Source organism: Strigops habroptila, chromosome 2, assembly GCF_004027225.2.
Source record: "Strigops habroptila isolate Jane chromosome 2, bStrHab1.2.pri, whole genome shotgun sequence".
Lineage (NCBI taxonomy): Eukaryota > Metazoa > Chordata > Aves > Psittaciformes > Psittacidae > Strigops > Strigops habroptila.
The window spans coordinates 92,847,727-92,870,690 of NC_044278.2; the positions used below are offsets into that span (position 1 = coordinate 92,847,727).

Below are 22,964 nucleotides of genomic sequence, written 5' to 3' on the forward strand. Positions count from 1 at the left end.
TGCTAGCGGTAATATATGCACAACAGGAGCACATTAGTTTATAAAATCTTTTCTTTACAGTTTTAAAATTTCCTTCTTTCACCTTCAATTTAACTTCTATATTCTTGAGTTGACTACTCAGTGACTGGCATAAGGTAACTCACCGTGAATTAATTTTCTTCATCCAGATTGCAGTGACTCTTTCTGAGCAATCAGAGGTTCATTTAGAAAATCAGAATTTTATACCAGATTGTTCATTTATTTTTTATTTAGTAGATAAATAGTAAAAGAAATGCAGCAATGGAATCTAATTTAAGCAGAGCATGAACTGCCTTATGATTGCAGCCATTCGTTAAAAAAATAAAACAAAACTCCTAATTCTGTTCAAAATTATTTCCTTGCAGTAGGATGCACATAAATATACAGTGTTTAAAAACATACCCTTTAAATAAATTCATTTATATAAAACATGCTGCCATATGTAATTGTTCTTTTAAAATGAGCACATGACAAATTATTTTTCACACCTAAAGCTTTTTTCTCCTTCAAGTTACAGCATGTTTTAAGCAAATAAGGCAGGATTCATCTCCTTCATGTCAACATCTGACTTAGTAACCCCAGGATCCTGGTACATTCAATTGGAAGAGATGGACACTCGTTGGACAGGCTTCACTAGTCCTGTTTTAGCTGTGTATTAGAGGGTGAGGTGAACCGTGCCCCAGAAGTGCCTGCTTCAAATGGCTGTAAAGGGAGTCTAGGGTGACCTACTCATATATAGACATCTCTGCCACAGACATCTACATTTAGTCAGAGTAATCCCAACTGATACACAAGTACACCAGATACAGCCACCTACCCAGCATTTGTGTACCTGTGTTGGGTTTTCAGTTTTACTGCAAGCTGTGACGCATGCTATATTGTTTTAATATTACCCATCTATTGAGGGTGGCTCGCTGGGTGTCTGCTGACAGATTTCCAGGTGCTGCTAGACTCAATCACAGCTCTTAGAGATAAGATATTTCAAATTTCTCTTATATCTACTGAAGATATTTGGTGCTTAAATTCTAGCTCCCAACTTAGATGAAATGAAATATAAAGGAAAGAAAATGCATCCCTAAGCTGCCTGGCAAATTGTCAACAGGGATATTTCTATATTACAAAAAAAAAAAAAGAAAAATTGTTGACAAATGTTTTGCAGTTTTCTGCTTGTAATTTGAGCAACTTTAAGCAACTCCAAGTGGAATGAACTTTTTAATAGAAGCAGCTATGACAAGAACTGCTACAAAATGGTGTACTGGGAAAAAGTGTTGAAAACAGAGATTTTACTTTCTGTTTATGGAGTTTCCTTAACACAGGGCAGAATTCAGCTCAGAGTAATCTGAAATGTTGTGACTATTTATTTCTCAGTGTTAAGCACCTCCATAAGGTGCTTTCACAACTTGGGTAATGGTGTCTAAGGCCTTAGCCATTAGAAGAGAAATAGACTAATCCATCACTGTGAAGCCAGGCACTGAAACACTCATTACTATCATTTTTACATTTATAGATATATTGAAAATATAGCTAACTTTATATTTCTGTATTTTGAGAGTGACATTATATCCTGGACCTCTAGATAGGACAAGATCAAACATTGGGCTACAAGGCTTTTAGCCTTGTTAGTATCTTCCCAACCATAGGCTTTCTCAAATCTTTGAAAAGTATCTGAGATGATTCATATAACACTTGAGACTTCAAGTGTTGTTTGAATCAACAAATCACAGCAGTCCTTCTATGTTGTCCTACGGGCCATGGTGTTGCCCAGAGTCAGCACATACTATCTCTTGCCCCTAATCTTGCTCCTCTAATGCAATCTCCTAGGCTTGCAAGGGGATGTTAAAAAGAGAGAGCTATTGTTCTTTATCCTAATGACTACACCTAGAAAGCTCCTATGCTGGCTGCATATGTTTTGGGTTGCATTAATGATATAATTTTTCTCTGTCCCTTCTAGCAGATGGGAAGGGGCTGGTGTGTCTTTATGCTAAGCTCTGACCTGATCAGTAGAAATCCAGTCAACAAACACCCCTCAAAGGTATCCTTGTGAGGACTGAGAATGATGGTGCTGCAGGGTGTGTAACAGGAGGTAACTCGTGGGATATGTCTCATCTATTTGCCTCTGATTGACAGCCTGTCCTCTGTCAGCTGTAGCTGTGCCATAGGAAGATGCTGTGGCCCCTGCCTCCTCCCCAGCTGCTCAGCACTGGCCCTCTCTGCTCATGGCTACACTGGCCTCAGGGCTGTCTTGAGCTGCTTGCTGATCACATTCCAGTTCCAGTTTGTCAAACTAAGCCCAGTTCAGCTATTATAGGAAAGTGGTAAAGGCCAGTTCGAGATGCAAACTCCATAGAACTGCAGCCAAATGTATGGCCAAGGTTACTGTTAAGCTGACCTCGGTTTTGCTAATTTACTAGTCTATAACTAAGATTTCTGAACTGCAAAGACTGAACTCCACACAAAAAAATAATAACCCACAGCAGATGACTGCTGAGGGTGAATCAGGTCAGGGAAAAGGTTTACTAACCTCTCTCATCAGCAGGCTCAGCGCAGCTCCCCTGTGCATCAGGAACAATTTGCTTCCCAGCACACATCACTTCGGTGCCACGACGACAACCTATTTTTCTCCTGGCTAAAGAGCTTCTCCTGCACAGAGTGCCTGCCACTGACCTAGAAACACAACTCTTCAGCCTACTACCCTCACCTTCTTTTTTCCCTGCTCAAATAACTTACATAATTGTGCCATGCAACACACATATCAGTCTGGTACTTTTGGGATTAATAACATTTTTAACCCAATGGCACTGCATAATAACTGAGAATCAAGGAATATAAATTCTTACTGCCAAAGGGTTCTTATAAAGAGTGATTAATATCCACCTTACTATTTCTTAAATAGCCTTAACTGTACGCTATAACCAAGAAACTTTTCCAGTTATGTAATAAATGACTAGCTGAAACTAGATTTAAGAAAAATATGCATATGCTTTCACTAAAAGATGTCTTAAAAGGTGCTTTCTTCCCCCTGTATCATCGAACTCTTTCTTCCAAATCAAATCACATGAAACACCCACCTTTCAGAGGAGGTGGGTGTTTCATGTGAGACACAGAAATCCATTATCTTATCCTGCTGATGCCATTATTTCCAATAAAAAGTAATTATGAAGGTATCGAGTTTCTTCCCTATATCTCAAAATCACACCACAAACTTTCAGATCGGTGAGCTGCAATTTCCCCGTTCATACTAATTAACTTGAATCATTTTGCAGTATGGTACATTTAATCAAGTGGGTTTATATTAAAACCTTAAAATTTGCATTGATACAATACAGAGTAGATGAGGGAGGACACTTCGCAATACACTTAACAGTGAATGCACTTCTTGCAGGCTTTGGGAGTGAGGTGCCCAGGGAACTGGGTTACCAGGCTGCTGATAGCTGAACCCACCTTACACTCTCCTGCAGTGCCCTCACACTGTGCCTGCTCCCAGCCCCTGTGCAAGGCTTTTGGAGCCAGATGTATTGTATCACAGCAGATGTCAGCAGCATATGGAAGAAGGAAGGAGAAAATGATGATCTAAAAACGGGAAGGGTGAGTGAACAGATTTGATGCTAAAGCGTCGAAACATGTCTGTTGTAGGGCTCTGTCCTCATATACTACCAATAAAAAAAGACTGCTAAAAAAAGGGTCTGGAGTCTTTCAGCAGCAATTAAACCTGGCATTCATTGGATTTGTTCAGAGAATCTCGGCTTTGCATCCCCTTCTGACGTAGCCCTGCCCTGAATTCGATCCTTTCTGTGTGAGACTTGCCTCTCTGGATAACTGCAAAGCTTCTGCAGTGCTCCACAAGTCTGGGTCTCAAGTTCTGAGTGATAATGAAAGCAGCGTGGTTTTCTTCTCAGTGAAATATCCTATTTCCCAGGCAATTAAATGTTGTTTATATTTCAAATGATGTGCAAGGGTTGAGATTATCAGGCTAGATGCTACCTGAATCTTGCATAAGATGCATCCCCGGTTAGTTCATTCCACTGTAACTGCCATCTATTTATTTAAATTTCCAATCTGTTCTCTCTTCAGGGGATAATACAGTGCCTGGCAAAGAAGCAGCCTCTCAATTTTTCAAATTATATTTTTTAAAATGGAAAGCCACATGAATAACTTCCCTGTGCTCATAAAGAAACACTGTATTTAAAAAGGATTTAAATTCCAGGGTATTGTACATAACTTGCAGATATTTATGTCTCCTTTGCTCAAAATATTTAAAAACCAGATATTCAAATATAATGGGACGTCTTTGTTAGATGGCGAAACTATTTAGCTACCAGCAGCAAATAAGACAGATGTAGCATTTTAAAGGAGCTTATTTGCAAGAAGTGATTTCTGAAGATGATACCATTACGTACAGATATGCTTGAATTAAGAAAACCATAATGTTTGAAATTCTGCTTTGAAACGCAAATGTCACAAACACGCAGATTAAAATGTTTTGTTTCAATGCACCTGACAAAGCAGTGTTCCACTTAAGGAAAAAAGGTTCAGACTATCTCCAGTTGTATGATGTTCTGGGCACCACATTACTCAACCGTTTATAAAGCACCCAGGAAAACAGATGTCAGAGTATGCAAATTTGATCCTAAATACCTACTGACACATCTCACTGTGCAGTAATAACACATCTGATTTAATAATGCAGAATTAAAATCTCAAAGACACACACCAAGCAAAATGCTGCCATGAACCAGAAGACAAGCAGGTCGTGTTTTTGTAATGTAATAGCAGAAGACACAATATTCTGCTGGTTTTGCCAGAACAAGAACTTAGGGTCTATTCTCAAAGGCTATTTAAGGAGGCAGTTCACATTTACACTTCACTGTAAAAGACCTTGGTTTCCCAGAATTCACATCTATGAATTTATTAAGATATTTCCTCAAAGAAATACAGATTTTTTCCTAAGGCAGGAGTTGTCAGAAAGGAGGACATAAGTTTCATTAACCTGAGTTATGCTTAGCTGCTATCTTGTTCCATGGCAATCAGACAATGGTTTGATGAAACTATTCGCAATAGCATGACATATTTTGGAATATTTGGATCAAAATGTAGATTTGAAGAGCACCTTTTGAAAATGTGAAATTTTACCATTTTAAACAAATGGGACCCATTCTTTATTTTGTGTTTTCCTTTCAAATTTGCTTTAGTGGTTTGGAAAGTGAAAAAAAAAAAAAAAATCCAGAAAAAAAAAACTTAGAATCATAGAATCATAGAATCGTAAGGGTTGGAAAGGACCTTAAGATCATCTAGTTCCAACCCCCCTGCCATGGGCAGGGACACCTTGTCCTAAACCACGTGGCTCAAGGCTCTGTCCAACCTGGCCTTGAACACCGCCAGGGGTGGAGCATCCACAACCTCCCTGGGCAACCCATTCCAGTGCTTCACCACCCTCACTGTAAAGAACTTCTTCCTTATATCTAGTCTAAACTTCACCTGTTTAAGTTTGAACCCATTACCCCTTGTCCTACCAGTACAGTCCCTAAGGAAGAGTCCCTCCCCAGCATCCTTGTAGACCCCCTTCAGATACTGGAAGGCTGCTATGAGGTCACCACGCAGCCTTCTCTTCTCCAGGCTGAACAGCCCCAACTCTCTCAGCCTGTCTTCATATGGGAGGTGCTCCAGCCCTCTTATCATCCTCGTGGCCCTCCTCTGGACTCGCTCCAACAGCTCCATGTCCTTCTTATGTTGAGGACACCAGAACTGTACACAGTACTCCAAGTGAGGTCTCACGAGAGCAGAGTAGAGGGGCAGGATCACCTCCTTCGACCTGCTGGTCACGCTTCTTTTGATGCAGCCCAGGATACGGTTGGCTTTCTGGGCTGCAAGTGCACACTGCCGGCTCATGTTAAGCTTCTCGTCAACCAACACCCCCAAGTCCTTCTCTGCAGGGCTGCTCTGAATCTCTTCTCTGCCCAACCTGTAGCAGTGCCTGGGATTGCCCCGACCCAGGTGTAGGACCTTACACTTGGCTTGGTTAAACTTCATAAGGTTGGCATCGGCCCACCTCACAAGCGTGTCAAGGTCCCTCTGGATGGCATCCCTTCCCTCCAGCGTATCAACCGACCCACACAGCTTGGTGTCGTCGGCAAACTTGCTGAGGGCGCACTCAATCCCACTGTCCATGTCGCCGACAAAGATGTTGAACAGGACCGGTCCCAACACCGATCCCTGAGGGACACCACTCGTTACAGGTTTCCAACTGGACATCGAGCCATTTACCACAACTCTTTGTATGCAGCCATCGAGCCAGTTTTTATCCACCGAGTGGTCCATCTATCAAATTGATGTCTCTCCAATTTAGAGACAAGGATGTCGTGCAGGACAGTGTCGAACGCTTTGCACAAGTCCAGGTAGATGACATCAACTGCTCTGCCGCTGTCCATCAGTTCCGTGGCTCCATCATAGAAGGCCACCAAATTGGTCAGGCAGGATTTCCCCTTAGTGAAGCCATGTTGGCTGTCACCAACCACCTCGTTGTTTTTCATGTGCCTTAGCATGTTTTCCAGGAGAAACTGTTCCAAGATTTTGCCAGGCACAGAGGTGAGACTGACTGGTCTGTAGTTCCCCGGGTCTTCCACCTTCCCCTTCTTGAAAATGGGGGTTATATTGCCCTTCTTCCAGTCATTGGGAACTGCACCTGACTGCCACGATTTTTCAAATATGATGGACAGTGGTTTAGCAACTTCATTCGCCAGCTCCTTCAGGACCCGTGGATGGATTTCATCAGGTCCCATGGACTTGTGCACGTTCAGGTTCTTAAGATGGTCTCGAACCTGATCCTCTCCTACAGTGGGCCTAAGGTCTTCGTTCTCACAGTCCCTGCATTTGCTTTCCAAGACTTTCGTGGTGTGGTCAGAGCATTTGCTGGTGAAGACTGAGGCAAAGAAGTCATTAAGAACCTCAGCCTTCTCCAAATCCATGGTAGCAAGTTCTCCTGATTGATAGCTTCTGGAGAGGGCCTACATTGTCCCTAGTCTGTCTTTTATTTGCTATGTATCTATAGAATCCTTTCCTGTTATCTTTTACATCCCTTGCCAAACTTCATTCTAGCTGGGCCTTAGCTTTCCTAACCTGGTCCCTAGCTTCTCGGGCAATGCTCCTATATTCTTCCCAGGCTGCCTGTCCTCGCTTCCACCTTCTATAAGCTTCTTTTTTCCCTCTATGTTTCCTCAGCAGCTCCTTGTCCATCCATGGAGGTCTCCTGGCCCTCCTGCTGCACTTTCTTCTAGTCGGGATGCAACACTCTTGAGCACGTAGCAGGTGATCCTTGAATACCGACCAGCAGTCTTGGGCCCCCCTGCCCTCTAGGACTGTATCCCATGAAACCTTACTAAGGAGGTTCCTGAAGAGGCCAAAGTCTGCTTTCTGGAAGTCCAGGGCAGTGAGCTTGCTGCACGCTCTTCTCACCGTCCTGAGGACTTGTACAAAATTAAATAATAGTTTTGTTTTCCCAGCCAGCTTGCAAACCTAAAATGTGTGGTACAAACCTAAAACTGACCTGCATAGCCCTGGTGTGAAAAGGAGCTCATGTTCTTTCCCATGTTACCTATCTAGCTGAATGCTGGAGCTTGTTTCTTTCTGATAACCCAGGATCAGGTCCCTTCTGCCTTCTATGTGCTGGACTCATGAAGAATGGAACTCTCTCATGGCAGTGCATGAAACAAATTTAAATCAAGTATTTTGTGACAAGTCATCTTTTCATCGCAGGAAATTTCCTCTTTTATGAACTATCACCTTCTTGATAGAAGAACATCACCTTCTTGCTATCTTGATATCTTCGTGATAGAAGAACATCATCTTCTTGCTAGAGAACATCACTAGTAAATTATCAATGTCAAGCAGATCAAAATACATTTAATCAATGAGAGTTAATAGTGTAGGCCTATATTTTTGGAGCTATGGGCTCAAATCCATGAGACCTACACTCAAGACAGTGGCAATATGCCACTGCCACATAGTGAAAGGTGGCAATAACGAAACACAATGGGTAGTTAGGGAGAGGAAAAACAGGACAGGTACTTAGAGAAAAGAAAAGTGAATACACTCTTGGCTAACAACATGAAAGGTGTAGGTAAATGTCCTGGGTTCAGCTATAGCAGTCATTTTTCTCCTTCTTAATAGCTGGTGCAGTGCTGTGTTTTTTAACTTTCAGCCTGGGAACAACGCTGATAACACCAATGTTTTTAGTTGTTGCTAAGTAATGTTTACTCCGACCAAGGACTTTCTCAGTCTCATGCTTTGCCAGGGAGGAGGGGAAGCCGGGAGGAAGCAGAGACAGGACACCTGACCCAAACTAGCCAAAGGGGTATTCCATACCACAGCACGTCATGCCCAGTACATAAACCGGGGGGAGTTACCTGGAAGGCTGAGATCACTGCTTGGGTCGGGCTGGGTATCGGTCAGCAGGTGGTGAGCAATTGTATCCTCTCCCCTTGTTATTTCCCTTATCGTTATTATCATTGGTGGTAGCAGTAGTGGTTTTGTATTATACCTTAGTTACTGGACTGTTCTTATCTCAACCCATGGCAGTTACAAATATATCCACACTGCCAACAACGAAAAAGTTACGAAGGATTTTATTTGTTGGACCTTAATGGAGAAGAACAGGCAAAGGCAAAGGCAAAGGCAAAGGCAAAGGGAACAGAAAAGGAAAAGGAAAATACGCATAAAACAGCACCATCTACCACCCTCTAAAATGTAAAGTGGTGAAAAATTGCACTGGTCCACAGTTTGATGGGTTTCCCTCATTCCTTCATAAATCAGATGTTCAAACCAAGTTCTCTGTAGATATGAAGGGATTTGGGATACTCCACAGAGAGCAGGGAACCAAGAGCAACTCATAAACCTTCATGTTTTTTTTAGGTATGCAAGGCCTCATATGCAGTGAGTTCCCAGCCCCAGTCACCAGGCAGTGCATTTTGAGAAACCAGTTCTTTTTTAATATGAAACTCCATACCAGTAGAGACTACCTGGCTGAAATTTTATAATGAACTTTTGTTTCCAACTGGCAAAAAAGATCCTCTGTACTCTCCCACCCCCTCTCTTCTATGGCAGTTACTGCTGTACCAGGTAAATTCAGCACATGAGAGGAATAGGAATATTCTGAGAACACTGGGGTGAGAGTTTCCAGCCAAGTCTGGTACATAGACTCAATGATTTCTTTTAGTCTTATGCTGCAGTTTACAGAAGGTGAAAAAAGATATTGTCACCTCTGCTATAGACTCAGTAAATATCTAGACCACAACAGGGGACTGGCTGATGAGCCTAGTTCATCTCTGCTCACTGTCAGATTTCCTTGCTGTCAGGAATTTCCAAGGTTATTTTGACAACAAAAGTTGCTTGGATTCAGACCAAGTTGTCTACATCTGTGATTGCAAAGCAGTGTCTTGGGATGACAGATGTTTAGCTATTTTGGCTTGCTTTTCAGCTAGTGTTGCTCAGTGAACTTCTGGAGGCTCTGCAGGAACTGAAACCTGCGCACTGGGCACCTGCAGCTCTGTCTCATGAGCTCTGGCAACAGAGCTCAGGAGCCTTTTGAAGTGCGTACCCTGAAGAGGTCATAAATTTCCTTAAGAAAACAACTGCAAAGCTCAAAACCCAATTTTTTAAGGTAAATCCTGCCAAAAGCAGGTATATTTTGATCCCTCTTTTCTTTAGGATGAATCTACCAGGCTTTTGCAGCAATGCAAATCTGGTGATACCCAGAAACCTGAGATTTTGACCCCAAGTTTTACACATCTGTGTGTGCGTGTGTGTGTACAAATACATATCTTTTGTGAGCTTCACTGAAGTCCACATTTGAATTGTGAATGCATAATGACATGAACTGCCCTTTGCCAGAGTTAAAGAAGTTTCTTTAGTGTTGCTTTACTTCTGTTTTTAGGATGTCACAAAGGGCTTATGTGGTGAATCGATGTTGCCCAAGGGAGGCCATAATGTTCTGCCTCACTGCCTTATAGATACTGGCTATAATGCCATAGGAAAAGTAAAGCAGACCGGTATAATGGCTGAACCCCTCCTCTGCCTTCTACCTTACCTAGTAGAGGGGACAACTCATGACTGGCGAGAAGAGAGGGGGCTTCTTTGCATTCACCATGCCCAACAGTCTGTACAGATCCAGGGCTGGTGCCATTAATCTTGCTACAGGCAATTGCTAATTAGTGAAGTTTTTAAAATTGCAATACCGTTTTTTGCTGCATTTTAATTATTTTTTTACCAATTAAAATAAACTTACCATTTTGGTTTCTTAATTTGTTATATTTAATTCTGTATGTTTCTGAAAGTTTATCTTTATTTCCAGAAAAATAGTCATGTACGTGATGTTGGTCTATACCGTGCAAAAAACACTTCTATATTAAACTTGTGCCTATACACCAAGATCTGGTCAAATGTCCCTCAGGAGAACCAAAGATCTAAATGCTTGGAATAAGTTTTAATTAAGTATAGAAACTTCCCAGAATGAAAAGAATAACCTTTCTAAATACGGACATCTTGAATATCTTTCAAACCCCCACATTCAGTTGCCCCAAGCAATGGCTAGCCATACAGAAGAAATTGTCCAGACTTCTTGCATTTTCTGGCTTAGTTCAGGAAACTTCTAGGCCTTACTACACAAAGGAAAACTTCCCTATAAAAGATTAACTCCTAAAATATTCAACTGAAAACAGATTCAGGGAACAGATGGATCTAATACTCTCTATTGTATTGTATAATGTCTAGAGGAGCTGGACTGGAAGCTAGGTAAGAATTAAAAATTCTTATATTTGGGCCTCTTTCCTCTTTTTCTTCTGCTCTATCAATCCATCTCAGTTATTTTACCAATATCCCAGTTATTTCATGAATTATTTAATAGTGTATGTGGTGACAATATTTGTCATACAAGCTAATAACAGACTGAGGTAACAGTGACAACTAGCAGCAATCAATGCAGTACTCAGAGACAGTAGGGTGCATCTTTGTTCCATGCTCCAAGGATGCAACTCTGCGCTGCCCTTCTTCGGCTTCCCAAACATGTTTCATAGTTAGAACAGAGGCCAGTGTGTTGACAGCTAGATAGCCTAACTCTAATCTGGATAATTCTGAAACAGTGGCAAGAATCACAGTTTCTTGTGACCTGGCACACAGTAAAGTAACATGCTTGGCCAGTACATGGGAAAAGAATGCCAAACACAATTGCTAAACACTTAATGAAAACAAAAAAAACTCTAAGGGGTATAAGGAGTTGTTTGCTTGACCTTTAATTTCTTTACCATGAATAATGTTATTTTTTTGCTTCTTACTTTCTATGTTAACTGTCAAAGTCAGGAATCCTCAAGCTGCACCCTTAAAAATATTAATTTGCTAAGTGTACCTAGAAAAAAAACAAACAAGCAAGCAAACACATACCAAAACAAGACGTTCTCTTGCACAAGAAATTCCAGCCCTAAAGAGGGAATGAAAGAATAGATGGTGTGTGTGTCAGAGATAAGTCATAACCGCTGCCTCTGAGGGGCACATCAAAATGCAGCTCATGAGGGCAACTTAAATGCCAGAAATCGGCACAGTCATGTGCTTGTGATGTAGTAACATATCAGTGAAGGAACAAAGACATTTTAAGAATGAGGCCTTCAATATGAAGGATGTTTGTAACAAGTTGTCTTCTTATGAGAGCATGCCCAAGGTATATGATGAGAGCAATTGAACAGAAAAAACCCCTCCTGTAGTATTCTGAAGGTTGTGTTATAGCTGTTAAAGCACAGGTAGATGGACAAACATTATACATTTCTAGCAGGTGGGTGAGTATCATTACTGTTGGCATAGAAATGGCAGAAGAATGAGAGAAAGCTAACAGGGCAAGTAATGGAATACATTGGAGGGAAATCAGTTGCCCTGCTCTGACTTTTGGGTGGCTCCTGCTCTTAAGGAATAATACATGGAAAAGTATCAAATACTGCTTACCTTTCAACTTTTCAGCCAGCAAAGCAGCTTCGTGTTCAGAATAATGCATTATTGCAGGAGGTGAAGGAGGGCGCAGTCTGTCTTCTTCCATTTTGCGTCTGTGGCGTTCTTCTCTGGCCAGCATTCTTTGTTTGCATTCCCATTCATAAAAGTCATCTCTTGCCTGAGCAAAATCAACATGAAGGCGACCTGAATCCTTTTTGTCTGTGCTAGATCCTAATCTCATGCGGTAACCTGAAATCAACAAGCAGAACTAATTGTTGCAGGACTTCTTTGTTTCTTTTCTTTCCCCCCTCAAGTGCAGCTAAGTAAAAATATACATTAACATTATACATGTTAATGTATATCCCACATATCTACACAGGATCTATCAATAACTGTGTTTTCACAGGAAGATGAACATTCATCCACTCCTTTTCCCTCGCTATTTTCTGCATCACCTATCAACACAGAGGATGAGCTGAAAAGTTGACCCAAAGTTACAGTATACTTCTATACTTCTGTTTAGAAGTATAAGTAATTTTTCTACTTGATACTGCCAATCTTTATAAGTGCAAAGGCCAGGTAAACAAAAACCAACTACTAAACAAGGATCTGGTTTGGTCTGAATGTAGAGTCCTTCTTCCCCTGATCTTATTGAGATCAGATACAGTTTAGTACTTCTCTCCAGCCTGCCAAAGGGATTGGAAGTATGGGGAGAGGCTGAATTTTATAAAAATCGTGACTCCAGATGAATGAGAAAATTGTGCCACATAAATTCCTGTACCATGAAGAGGGAAACAATCTGATACCAAATATAAACCACCTACAAATGAACTGAGTTTAGCACTCTTTAAAGTTACTTTTAAAATACTGATGAATTTATTAGACATTTGCAAGGCCCCTTTCAGAACAAATAATGAAACCTGTTGTGCCTTATCTTTAGCGATGTTCTATATATCAGTAATTTGGTCAATGCATCATATGCCAAAGCTAGCAGACTGTGAAGGCTTTAAGGGGCTACACAGCAGTATAACAGGGCCCTGCTCTGAACTAAAACCTTTGACTTTTGACAGAGGACAAACAAATCATGCTAAAGCTATAGAAGGAGGTTTTTGTGACCATAATGTGGAAGAACATATGCTGGTCAGCTATCTTTTTTCAAGTTTTATTCCCAAGGCTGAAAGATACTCTCAGTTTCTCTAACTTTTAAAACACCAATTCAGAGAAAGTCTGAGAAAACACTATGTAGAAAACTGCAAACAGACCCTTCAGATACAGGTAAAATTAATCACTCTGCACAGGGCTAGCTCTAGTTTCTCAAAGCCAACCCACTGCAGTAGTCTCAGAAGCAGAACAGCCAGCAGAGACTTCTCAAATCACGGGATGCTGCAGAGATGAATTCTGTGCTGAGCTGGCACGTAAAAGGCTCTTCAGAAACACACACTACTACAACCGCTGCATAATAACTCCCGGGACAGGAAACTCCTGCTCAAAATGGCAGGAAATCTAGTGTTCCCTGCTTTTGAACAGCAATCCAAGAGAACCAACCTTTCAGTCTTTTGGTTTCCCTGTGGTTTGAAGAGCTTCAGCACCTAACTACCACAGTTAAAACTCAGTTTTGAACTCTCTCCAGGAACAGCAAAGCTAAGACTTGTGTAGTAGATTAGGAGCGCCTTTGTAAAAAGATGCATATCTAGGCATACTCTGTTTATTTTACTGCTGGAAAAACATCCTGCTGTATGAATCCTGCACATAGGAGACAATAACTTCAAAGACATTGAATATTTATACATGTAGTGATCCTTCCAAAAAAATACAATGTGGGTGCCTTCTGATTTGACATCTTCCTTTCAAACATCTTGTGGAGTTCATCTAAGTAGCCTGTTAGTATGGAAGAGGTATGACTTTTATTTTCCACCAATGAGCCCAAACCCAGATGAAAAATCTCGACCTAAGGGTTTTAGAGGTCCTTCAAAGCCAGAAGGCATCAAAAACTTCCATGGAACCTACGAAATCTGGTCTCCAAGGTTCATGAGCTTGGGATGAAGTAGACTGAATATTGCAATAGGGGCAAATATTGTTTGTTATTTTAAAGCCCCCTTCATTTTGCTCTGTTTTCTTTTGCCTGGAGGAGTAAACACTGCTTTTCCCCCCGGAAGGCTGTTTGTGGTCATATACTTAGCTCTAGTCACAAGGTGTTGAAAGGAAGAGTTACAGATGCACCATATTTAGTGAGACATAATAGAAGAAGAGTGTGGGTGACCTTTCAAAGCTGGGCCCTAAACTCATGAGGGGTAATTATGTAGTTTTATCCACAGAGGTGTAGGCACGAAGGGGTCAGCCAAAAGGGGTCAGTAGTACAGCTACCCTGATAACAGATGTAGGAGGGTGACAAATGTCACCCCCCTCCCTGCCAGTTTGACTCACCAGCTGCATTCCTCAAACAGTGATTGATCTGTGCCAAAACAGCATTATCAGCAAAGTGAAAGGACGTTGCCAAGGTGCCAGGTCTCATGAACCTAAAATTAGATCTTCCAGCTGGGCTGAACTTTCCAGGAAGACACAATCTCTCTTCCTCTCCCCAGCTCTTTTGCCTCTGTTGGCAGGAGCACACTGGCATGGACACAGCAAGGAACACTGCAGGATGCAAGACTTTTGTTGGCCTCAAAGCTCCACTTAATCTGAATAAAGAACTAATGAAACGGACTGTATCTACAGGTTGCGTGCGCACCGGCAAAGTTGAATTTTATCAAAGTGGCCCTCATCTTTGAAGTAAATGGGAATAATGGAAAGAAACCTAACACTGAACAGTGTAAACTGCAGCTCAAAACCCAGTGCCCTGTGTAGCACCGAACAAATGGTTCCCTTTAGCTAACCAATTTAACTGCCTCCAAATTAACAGATTCTTGAAATTGCCCATGAATCATACTGAAAAAATCTGTCTGCTTTTTCAACTCTTAAGGTTGAAGGTGGTCAGCCAACCAGGTAGTTTCCACCAGCACAGAAACTTATAATAACTTGGGTCAGAAGGGACCTTAGTCATCACTTAGTCCAATCTCCCTCTCAGAACAGGGTCTACTTCAAAGTCAGATCAGGTTGCTCAGGGCTTGGCATCTTTCCCTTAACAAAAACATAGGACCAATGTCCTGGCTAGTGAAGAACAGACTCCTCAATGGGCTGATAGCCAGCAAGATGCTGTGTAGTGCACAGTGAGTGCACAACTGGCAGGTCATATTTTCGATATGGGATCCTCAAGCATCCATCTGGGTTGGCAACTTTGAGCTGTGGGGCAGCTGGAAGGCTTGCTCTTTTCCAGTACCATCTCTCCTTATTGATGTTTGAGGGTATTTAAATGTATGAGAGAACCACCTGCCATTGCCTCCCCTTCATGCGTGGGCAATGAACTGCCCTCACAGACCCTTTTCCCCCTCTCTTTGCTCAGGGCTGCAGCTAGCACGAACTGTGTGCCTGGCTTGTTGTTTTTAATTTCAGTTTTGTACACAATGGTAGAGGAAAAGACTTTGGGAACTTGCCAAGATCCTCACTTTAAAGGAGCAGCGACAAGAAAAAAAATCAAACACAGTGTGTTAGATGGGTCTAACACTGTGAAATTGGTCCGTGGTGGACCACCCCGATCATCTAGAGTGAGTGTGTACGGCAAAGGGCCAGCCAGGTCACTCCTCCTTGCGCAGACTGGCCCCCTGCGTTAGAACAAGTGTGCACGGGGAAAAAGAGCCAGCAAGGCCACTCCTCCTGACACATGTTGGCCCCCTGCGTCAGGATGAGTCTGCACTTCTGGCATTTAAAAAGCCTGGGGTTCAAGAGAGATCGAGAAGGAGGTGGATCCAATCAGCTTTCATGGTCGACACTACCTCCGCAGGGATGCCCGCCAAAGTAGTGCCTGCCACCCCATCTCGTCATTATGCACCCCGGAGCTGGCCTCTTGGTCATTGTATAAGTGTGTGAGTCAGTAAGAATCTGTGCCTAACCTAGTTTCTGGTAGCTTTTAGGTATCTCTCTTTCTAGCTGGTAATATCTCTGGATTTTATATCTATCCTGGATCTTGTAATAAACTTTCTAGCAGTTTGGAGTGTGTGTGTGCATGGCTTATGTCCTTCTCCACCCAGAATCCTTTGATCCCTGAAACACACAATATTTCCATATCACAGGTCTAGTCAAAACTCTGTGGCTTGACTTACCTTTGAGTGTTGCTAGACTGGGGATTGGTCAATAGCTGCTCTCTAACTGGGGATCTAGATCAGAGTGTTGATGATGATCAGCGAGAACCAAATAAAACAAGTACATGGTACTAAATGGAAACCCACAGGGGAAAATACCAGCACAGGAAAAATGCATACACAGGCTTTTGGGGTATAAACAGGTCTGTCTCAAGACACTTGTTTGTCCCCTATTTTCAAGTCCAGGGCCATCAATATTTCCAAGAGCTACTGAATTGTCAGCCACAAGAGTAAAGTACATACAGTTTGGACAAAGAGCTTTCTCATGGGCTGGTATGTCAATTTTAGAAAGTCTTTTCCTCAGGAGATCAAAATTTAACTTTCAGTGCTAAATGAAATCTGCCCTTCCTCAAGTCAAAGTTCTTATCATAGTCTTCTATCCATGTCCTAGTCTCCTTTTCATTTAAGTTTACTTGGGCATTGAAAAAAATCAGTGATTAAATCACTTGGTGAATTTTGTAATCACTTGCACTATTCTGATGATAAGCACAGGATAAATACAAAGTTTGATGAGATTAGATGGGGTAGACAGAAAAAACTGATTAGATAGACAAAATTATCATTATATTACAGATATCAAAGGCAGGACTTTCCCTTAATATAACATGCATATTGTATTAACCACAAATTCTGCTTGTACATCTCTTGTCTTTTACAGGGAAAAGAGAATGCTGTAACAATATGCTTTATCCCCATCACTTCAGAATACATTATGTCTGAGAATGGAAAGAAGACTGATTAAACCCACTCAGTATTTCAGTACAAATAAAACATGCCCTTGCCTAGTGCCAGACCTCCCTGATCTGCAGTGGTGGGGGACAGTCAGTTTCATCTGCAGAGTTCAGCGCTGGTGGTAAAAAGATGTGAAACTTGGCTGCAGCGTGCCCCTGCTTTTCTTCCTCTTCACTGTCAGCTCCACTGGTCAAAGACACTAAGTACAACACTTCAGCATAAAGAGAAGGTGTGGAGGAAAAGGCAGATGGGGAGGGAAGCTGCAGAGCAGACAGTAAGAGGAAGCACAGAGAGCAGTGGGACTGTGATGAAACGAAACAGAAGAAGGAAGGATGGATCAAGAACTTGGAAATTAACTGGCAGAAAATTCAGGATGAGGAAGGATGAGAAAAGGAATCTGCCACCTCCATTTCTGCTCATTTCCCTTATTCTGAATGCACACTCTAGCGTGCTATGAATGAGGACAGATGGCAGCACAGGGAATTTCCTACCTCTAATCATCAAATCTGGTCCTCCAGGATTTAAGGCATATAAAAGTAAAATAAAACTTGACTTGGAGTGAAGCAAAGTCAACTGCCAAGAAGCAGGAAACTGAGCTAGAGGGACAATGGCTCTGGCTTAGGGTGGCAGCCTGTAGGTTTCTGAGCTTTTCCTTGCTCTGTTTTTTGCCACTGTTTTGTTTATCAATACAGTAATACCAGCTCCTACTTAATCTGGTCCTACTTAATCTGTCCCTCTTCATCTCATCTGGAATTGGGACCCCTTAAACAGAAGTTGGAAGCTGGGAAATGTGCTCCTGCTTCTTACTACTGTAATTCCTGTAATCTGTCCCAATGAACTACAGCATTATGAAAGTAATGCGAATAAACAAATAAACAGGAATGATGGGAACTGGGAAGAGAGAATGAGGAGGGAAGAAGAAATGAAGTGAAAATTTAAAAAAAAGAAAAAAGGAAGAAATAAACAGGGCAGAATGAAGATCTAGGAGAAATCTGAACATACAGCAATATCTCAAAGAACTCCTTATATAGACCTCATAAAACTCACAGTTTTCTGTAGCTCTTCAAAGAGATATTTAAAGCAAGCAGTCAAGTTAGGAAAAAAAGCCTCATAAACCCAAACACAAAAACTTTTGTGAAACAAAGGAGTTAGGTTTTTCCTGTATTTCAAAAGTTCAGATGTTTTCTTTTCTTTCTTTCTTGCATTTTAAAATGTAGTTGATGGTGATTTGAGAGGCCACTTGTTTCTAGCTGTGTGAGCTTCTTATGTACACCTACAGGACATTGAGGTTACGTCCTTACTGCTAGACAGAAGATGGTCAGGGTGGAAGCTCAAACGAGGATTTTCTAAGCATCAGCTGCCTCCCAAGCTCCATTTTGGATGGCTCCAGTGGGTCCCTTCAAGGTCACCCTACACAGGGTGGGAGGCTGCAAGCCAGCCTTTGTCTTGGCCAGGAGCAGTTCCTGGCCCTTGTTTATTTAAGAATACCTTGCGTGTGGGGTGAAAGTGTTACACTACACTTGTGGGGCAGAACAACACTTGTGGGTCTTCCCAGGATCCAGAAAGAGAGATGAACCAGCCTGTGAAGACAAACATGTACAGGGTATGGGATCCATCTCAGAAAGGTGAAGAATGGCTCAGTTAGGAAGCCAATCCTCACATGAAGGAACCTGTAATCTGTAAGAGGACACTGACAGTCATGGCAGCCTGATAAGTGAAAGCAGAAATATTTTTCATCTTTTTTCTTCTTTCTTTTTTTATTTTTACCTTGCGAGTTAGAGGTTGTTTGTTGGTTTGTTGTTTTTTTTGTTTTTTTGTTTTTTTGTTTTTTTTTTTTGTGGTGTTTTTTCTTTGTTTGGGTTTGTTTTGTTTTGTTTTGTTTTTGTCTGTTCCTTTGTTGGAAAATAGAACAGATTCTGAAATTTTATGACTGAGTTTCTGTGACACTCATTGTCCTGGGAGGCAACAGACATAGCCTAAAGATGGGGCTCAGAATCTAACCCACGCAGTAGTGGAATACATGCATACGTACAGGCAGACTTTATTCAGACTGCACTGCAAATCTATAAAAATATGCCAATGAAATTGCCAGCCTATCACAGAAATTGGCACTGGAAATCAGCAGCGTTCCTGGCCTGCTGCCCTCCTCTTTCCACAACCTGTGAGCAAAACTATATAAACCTGTGTAAATCGAAAATAAGATTGTTCTGTAGTGAACATCAGGATCTGCTGCATTGTCGTGGGATGGCAGGAAATTGCTCCCGGGTAAGCAACATACAAAACCGCACACAAGCCTTGGCAGACACAGAGAAATACAGATTTGCCCCTTGCCACTCCAAGCTACAGCCATTGAGCTCAAGAAAGACTTGCTGAGATAAAAGCTAAGAGAATAAGCAAAGATTAGCATCATAAAATACAAATAAGAAGCAAGGAAAATCCATTAAAGAATGTGAAGTACCAGAAAGGTAAATGGCTTTATCAACCATGAACTCCTCTGCAAAACGAATGTGACAAAAATTCTTCTTGCTTTTCCGAATTGCTGTTATGTCTCCACACTGCTCAAAGACTTCCTGAATAATTTCCTCCGTTGCATTTTCTGGTAATCCTCCAACAAACACTGTTTTACACCCAGGAGGTCTCTCTCTTGTTGAAGGTGGTGGAAGATCTAAGTCAAAACAGAAATCACATTGGAATACAAAATTTGTCTTTTGATCCATTGGCTCTATTTATTCCCCTAATAGTTCTGGGCAGCAACATTTATTTGACATAGCATGGAGGTGGGAGAGAGGGAGAAGCAAAATAATTGACTATTGCAGACATTGTCCAGAACTGATTACTTGAATCTAAACCTTTTCAAGTTTTAGGTGGCATTTTGGAGATTAATTCCTGATACTCTGGGTTGTTCTCCGGCACAAGGTCTAAAAGGGTCCTTCTTTTCTCTGCACTGCCACACAAAAAAAAGAAAATATTCAGATTCAAAGCAGGGAGCTTCTGATTTGACTCCGAGCACAGATCTCAAGCACTGGTGCAGTACATTCAAAGCCTGAACTTCAGAGAAGTTGTGGATGCCCCATCCCTGGAAGTGTTCAAAGCCAGGTTGGATGCGGCTTTGAGCAACCTGGTCTAGTGGGAGGTATATCTGCCCATGGCAAGGGGGTTGGAAGTAGGTGAGCTTTAAGGTCCCTTCCAAACCAAATCATTTTATGATTCTATCTTTATAGATAGAATCTATATTCCATATACCCATCACTTGCCATACTCGCCAAGTGTGTGGGCCCTCTGCATGCAAACTTATGCTCGTAGAGCCCAGGCACTTGGGCTGGACACCTTTCCCTGTTCTTAGCATAATTTCATTTCTGTCTCAGAGTACAAGAGCACAGCAAACAGAAAAACAAAGTAGGAAACACGATGAAGTGACAGCATGATGAAAATGCTCTGCTGGTTATCTGTTTTGTCTTGTTGTCAGATAACGGAGCGGATGCCAGCACACAGGAAGGATAACCTCACTGTTTACAAGTGCTCATGAGGTGGAGTGGCAAGAAATGTTATTTTTATGTGTATATATAGAGAGAATAAATACAAACTTAAATCAGAAAACTATTAGATTTTGAAGGTATAAAATATTCTGTCAACTAGTTTATATGTAGATTACTAGAGTATTCCTCTAAAAGTAACTTTCTAAGAAGGAATATGATATGACTTTGTTTTTTGGCCCTTTAACACAGTAAATGAGGTAACAACCTTAAAACATACATATATCTATATATACATATTTGCACACACAGCCAGTTTGATTAAACCATTATCTGGGTACACTGCAAATTCAGAGTACAAGACTATTTGCTTAATTTTCTCTTTTGTCTTCACAGTGATAGTGAAAGTGCTGGTCTGATGGCTCTGAAACTAAACTCCTGGGGCTAACATGCACAAAATCAGGCTTTGTGCCTGAGCAGGCGGCTCAGTGAGAAAAGTCTTCCTTTACGCAAAGTCCCAGAAAGGGCAAAAGGAAGCCTGGTCTCTGCTTTCAGAGTGGAGAAGAAACTCATCTGCCAGGCTGCTCCCCAAAAATGGCAAGAGAGTAGCCATAGACCCTCTTTCCCTCCATCTCTCACAGAGAGGGACCACAGCTAGCCAGCATTTGGGTGCAAGGTGCTATGTTCAGGGACACAAGCCCAGACTGGTTCCATCTCACTGTGGGCAGGCTCCCGAAGGGGAGCGCGCAGTGAGATGGAGATGATAAGCATCATATAATCATTATATTTTGTGACATTCTGATCTACAGGAAAGACTGATATCTACTATGAGAAATGTAGATCTTCAGGCTCTGTTAGCTTTGTTTATGTAATTATTTTTCTTTGTTGTACAAACTGCGTAGGTTTTTTTAACATGACCTTACAGAGATGAGTAAGTATGCTAATACCATACCACACTTTGCACACAGAGTAGATCTTAAAAGGAAACACCATACTTGCCTACAGTCTGCTTAAAACTCGTATTTTCTATTAGATAAAAAATATCTCATGCGATGTATTTAGGAAAATATCATTCTTTCGTCAGATCCACTTACTTGGGTTTGGAGGGAAGAGTGTGCAGCTTTTGCAGTGAATTATTTCTTTGACTACAGGCACATCTGTTGGTGGTGGTGGTGGCACTAACCCCATGCCTGGTATCATCGGGTTAATTGGAGTGATTCCAGTCATCATGCTAAGGCTTGGATCAAAGCCTGGTACGCAGATTGAATCTGTAAACATATAACATAAAATCCTGGCTTATAAATCTTAAAACTACTTGTTAACATTTTCTTGCACAGACAGTTTTGCTTTAGGGTTTGTTTTTTTTTTTTTTTGTTGTTTTTTTTTTTTTTTTTTCCCCAGCATCAAAAAAAAGGAGAAGGAAAAGGAAAAATGGAAAAGAGAAAAGTCAGAGAAATAGAGAGGAGAAAAGGAGAGGCAGGTGCATTTTTAGTGAAAAAAACCCAACTACATATAAAGAAGGGAATGTTACATAATTTAAAATACTAATATGACTGAGTAAAACACAGCACATGAAAGTGTAAAACCATGCACCATGAATATCTGTTATTATCTGGAATGCAATTTTCTGCTTCATAATGCTACCATGGTGTTTACATTATTACCTTCTTGACCAGAGTGTATAAAGAATATAATTTAACATTGATATGCCCTCCTCATCTAATTGTCAGACAAATTTATCAGAACATAGCCTTCCCACATAAGTGACCTTGATTTACGAACAGTACAGAGAAAGATGGCTTTCTGGCTGGTTTATAGCAGTGTAGTTAGCCAAGGCTTCTAACCATTTTACCCTGGAATATAAAGTTTCAGCTGAACAGAATGGGGACTTTTTGAACCTTGGAATTAATTCCTTCTTGTCCCGTTATTTAATCGGATTAGTAAATTCTCTTCAATACATGTATTATTAAAACATAGCACTACAGCCCCATAAAGTAAAATGCATATTTGGCAAACGTTACTCTTTCTCCTTCCTGATCTCTTTGCCAAGACTTCCATAAGTATTATTTAAAGCTGAAAAATTTACTAGGGAGCACCGGTGCTCTAACACCAAGAATTGTAATAAGCAGATGTTTCAGATGAACTGAGAGCCAACTTCTGAAAATTGCTTTCGTTAAAAACAAGGCTTTGGGTTTCTTGAGGCATAATGAATAAAATATTTTGAGAGACCAATTTTTTTGTTGGCATAACACTGCTGCTATTTGGCATCATCAATTATTTAAAAGAAGAGTTACTTTGGTGTTCTGCAGGTTTTCTGCTGAGTTTTCTGGCTAGCAACTGGAAAGCATTTAATGATACATGTAAACGTGGGGTTTGGTAGCTTGGGAGCATGTTTATTTTGAAGAAGCAAAGAGGAAAAAACTTCTTTTCTAGGATTATATATATATATATTAAATTTGAGTTACATTTGCTACATGGCAGCATGATCAATGCAACCAGAGAGGCCTGTTCCTTCATTCTAAATCTGCTGCTGAGAACCTAT

At 41.2% G+C, this 22,964-nt stretch overlaps 1 protein-coding gene across 12 annotated transcripts in view; it reads right to left on the reverse strand.

Annotated features, from left to right (window-relative positions):
- Positions 1-22,964, reverse strand: part of ENOX1 (ecto-NOX disulfide-thiol exchanger 1) — a 376,319-nt gene that overhangs the window by 83,974 nt on the left and 269,381 nt on the right. For all 12 annotated transcript variants that reach the window (XM_030473000.1, XM_030472916.1, XM_030472995.2 and 9 more), the window contains 3 exons: positions 21,517-21,690; positions 19,408-19,614; positions 11,998-12,231 (listed from right to left, as the gene is read on the reverse strand). In XM_030473000.1, coding sequence (XP_030328860.1) covers positions 11,998-12,231; positions 19,408-19,614; positions 21,517-21,690 — 615 coding nt within the window. The remainder of the gene's footprint in view (positions 1-11,997; positions 12,232-19,407; positions 19,615-21,516; positions 21,691-22,964) is intronic.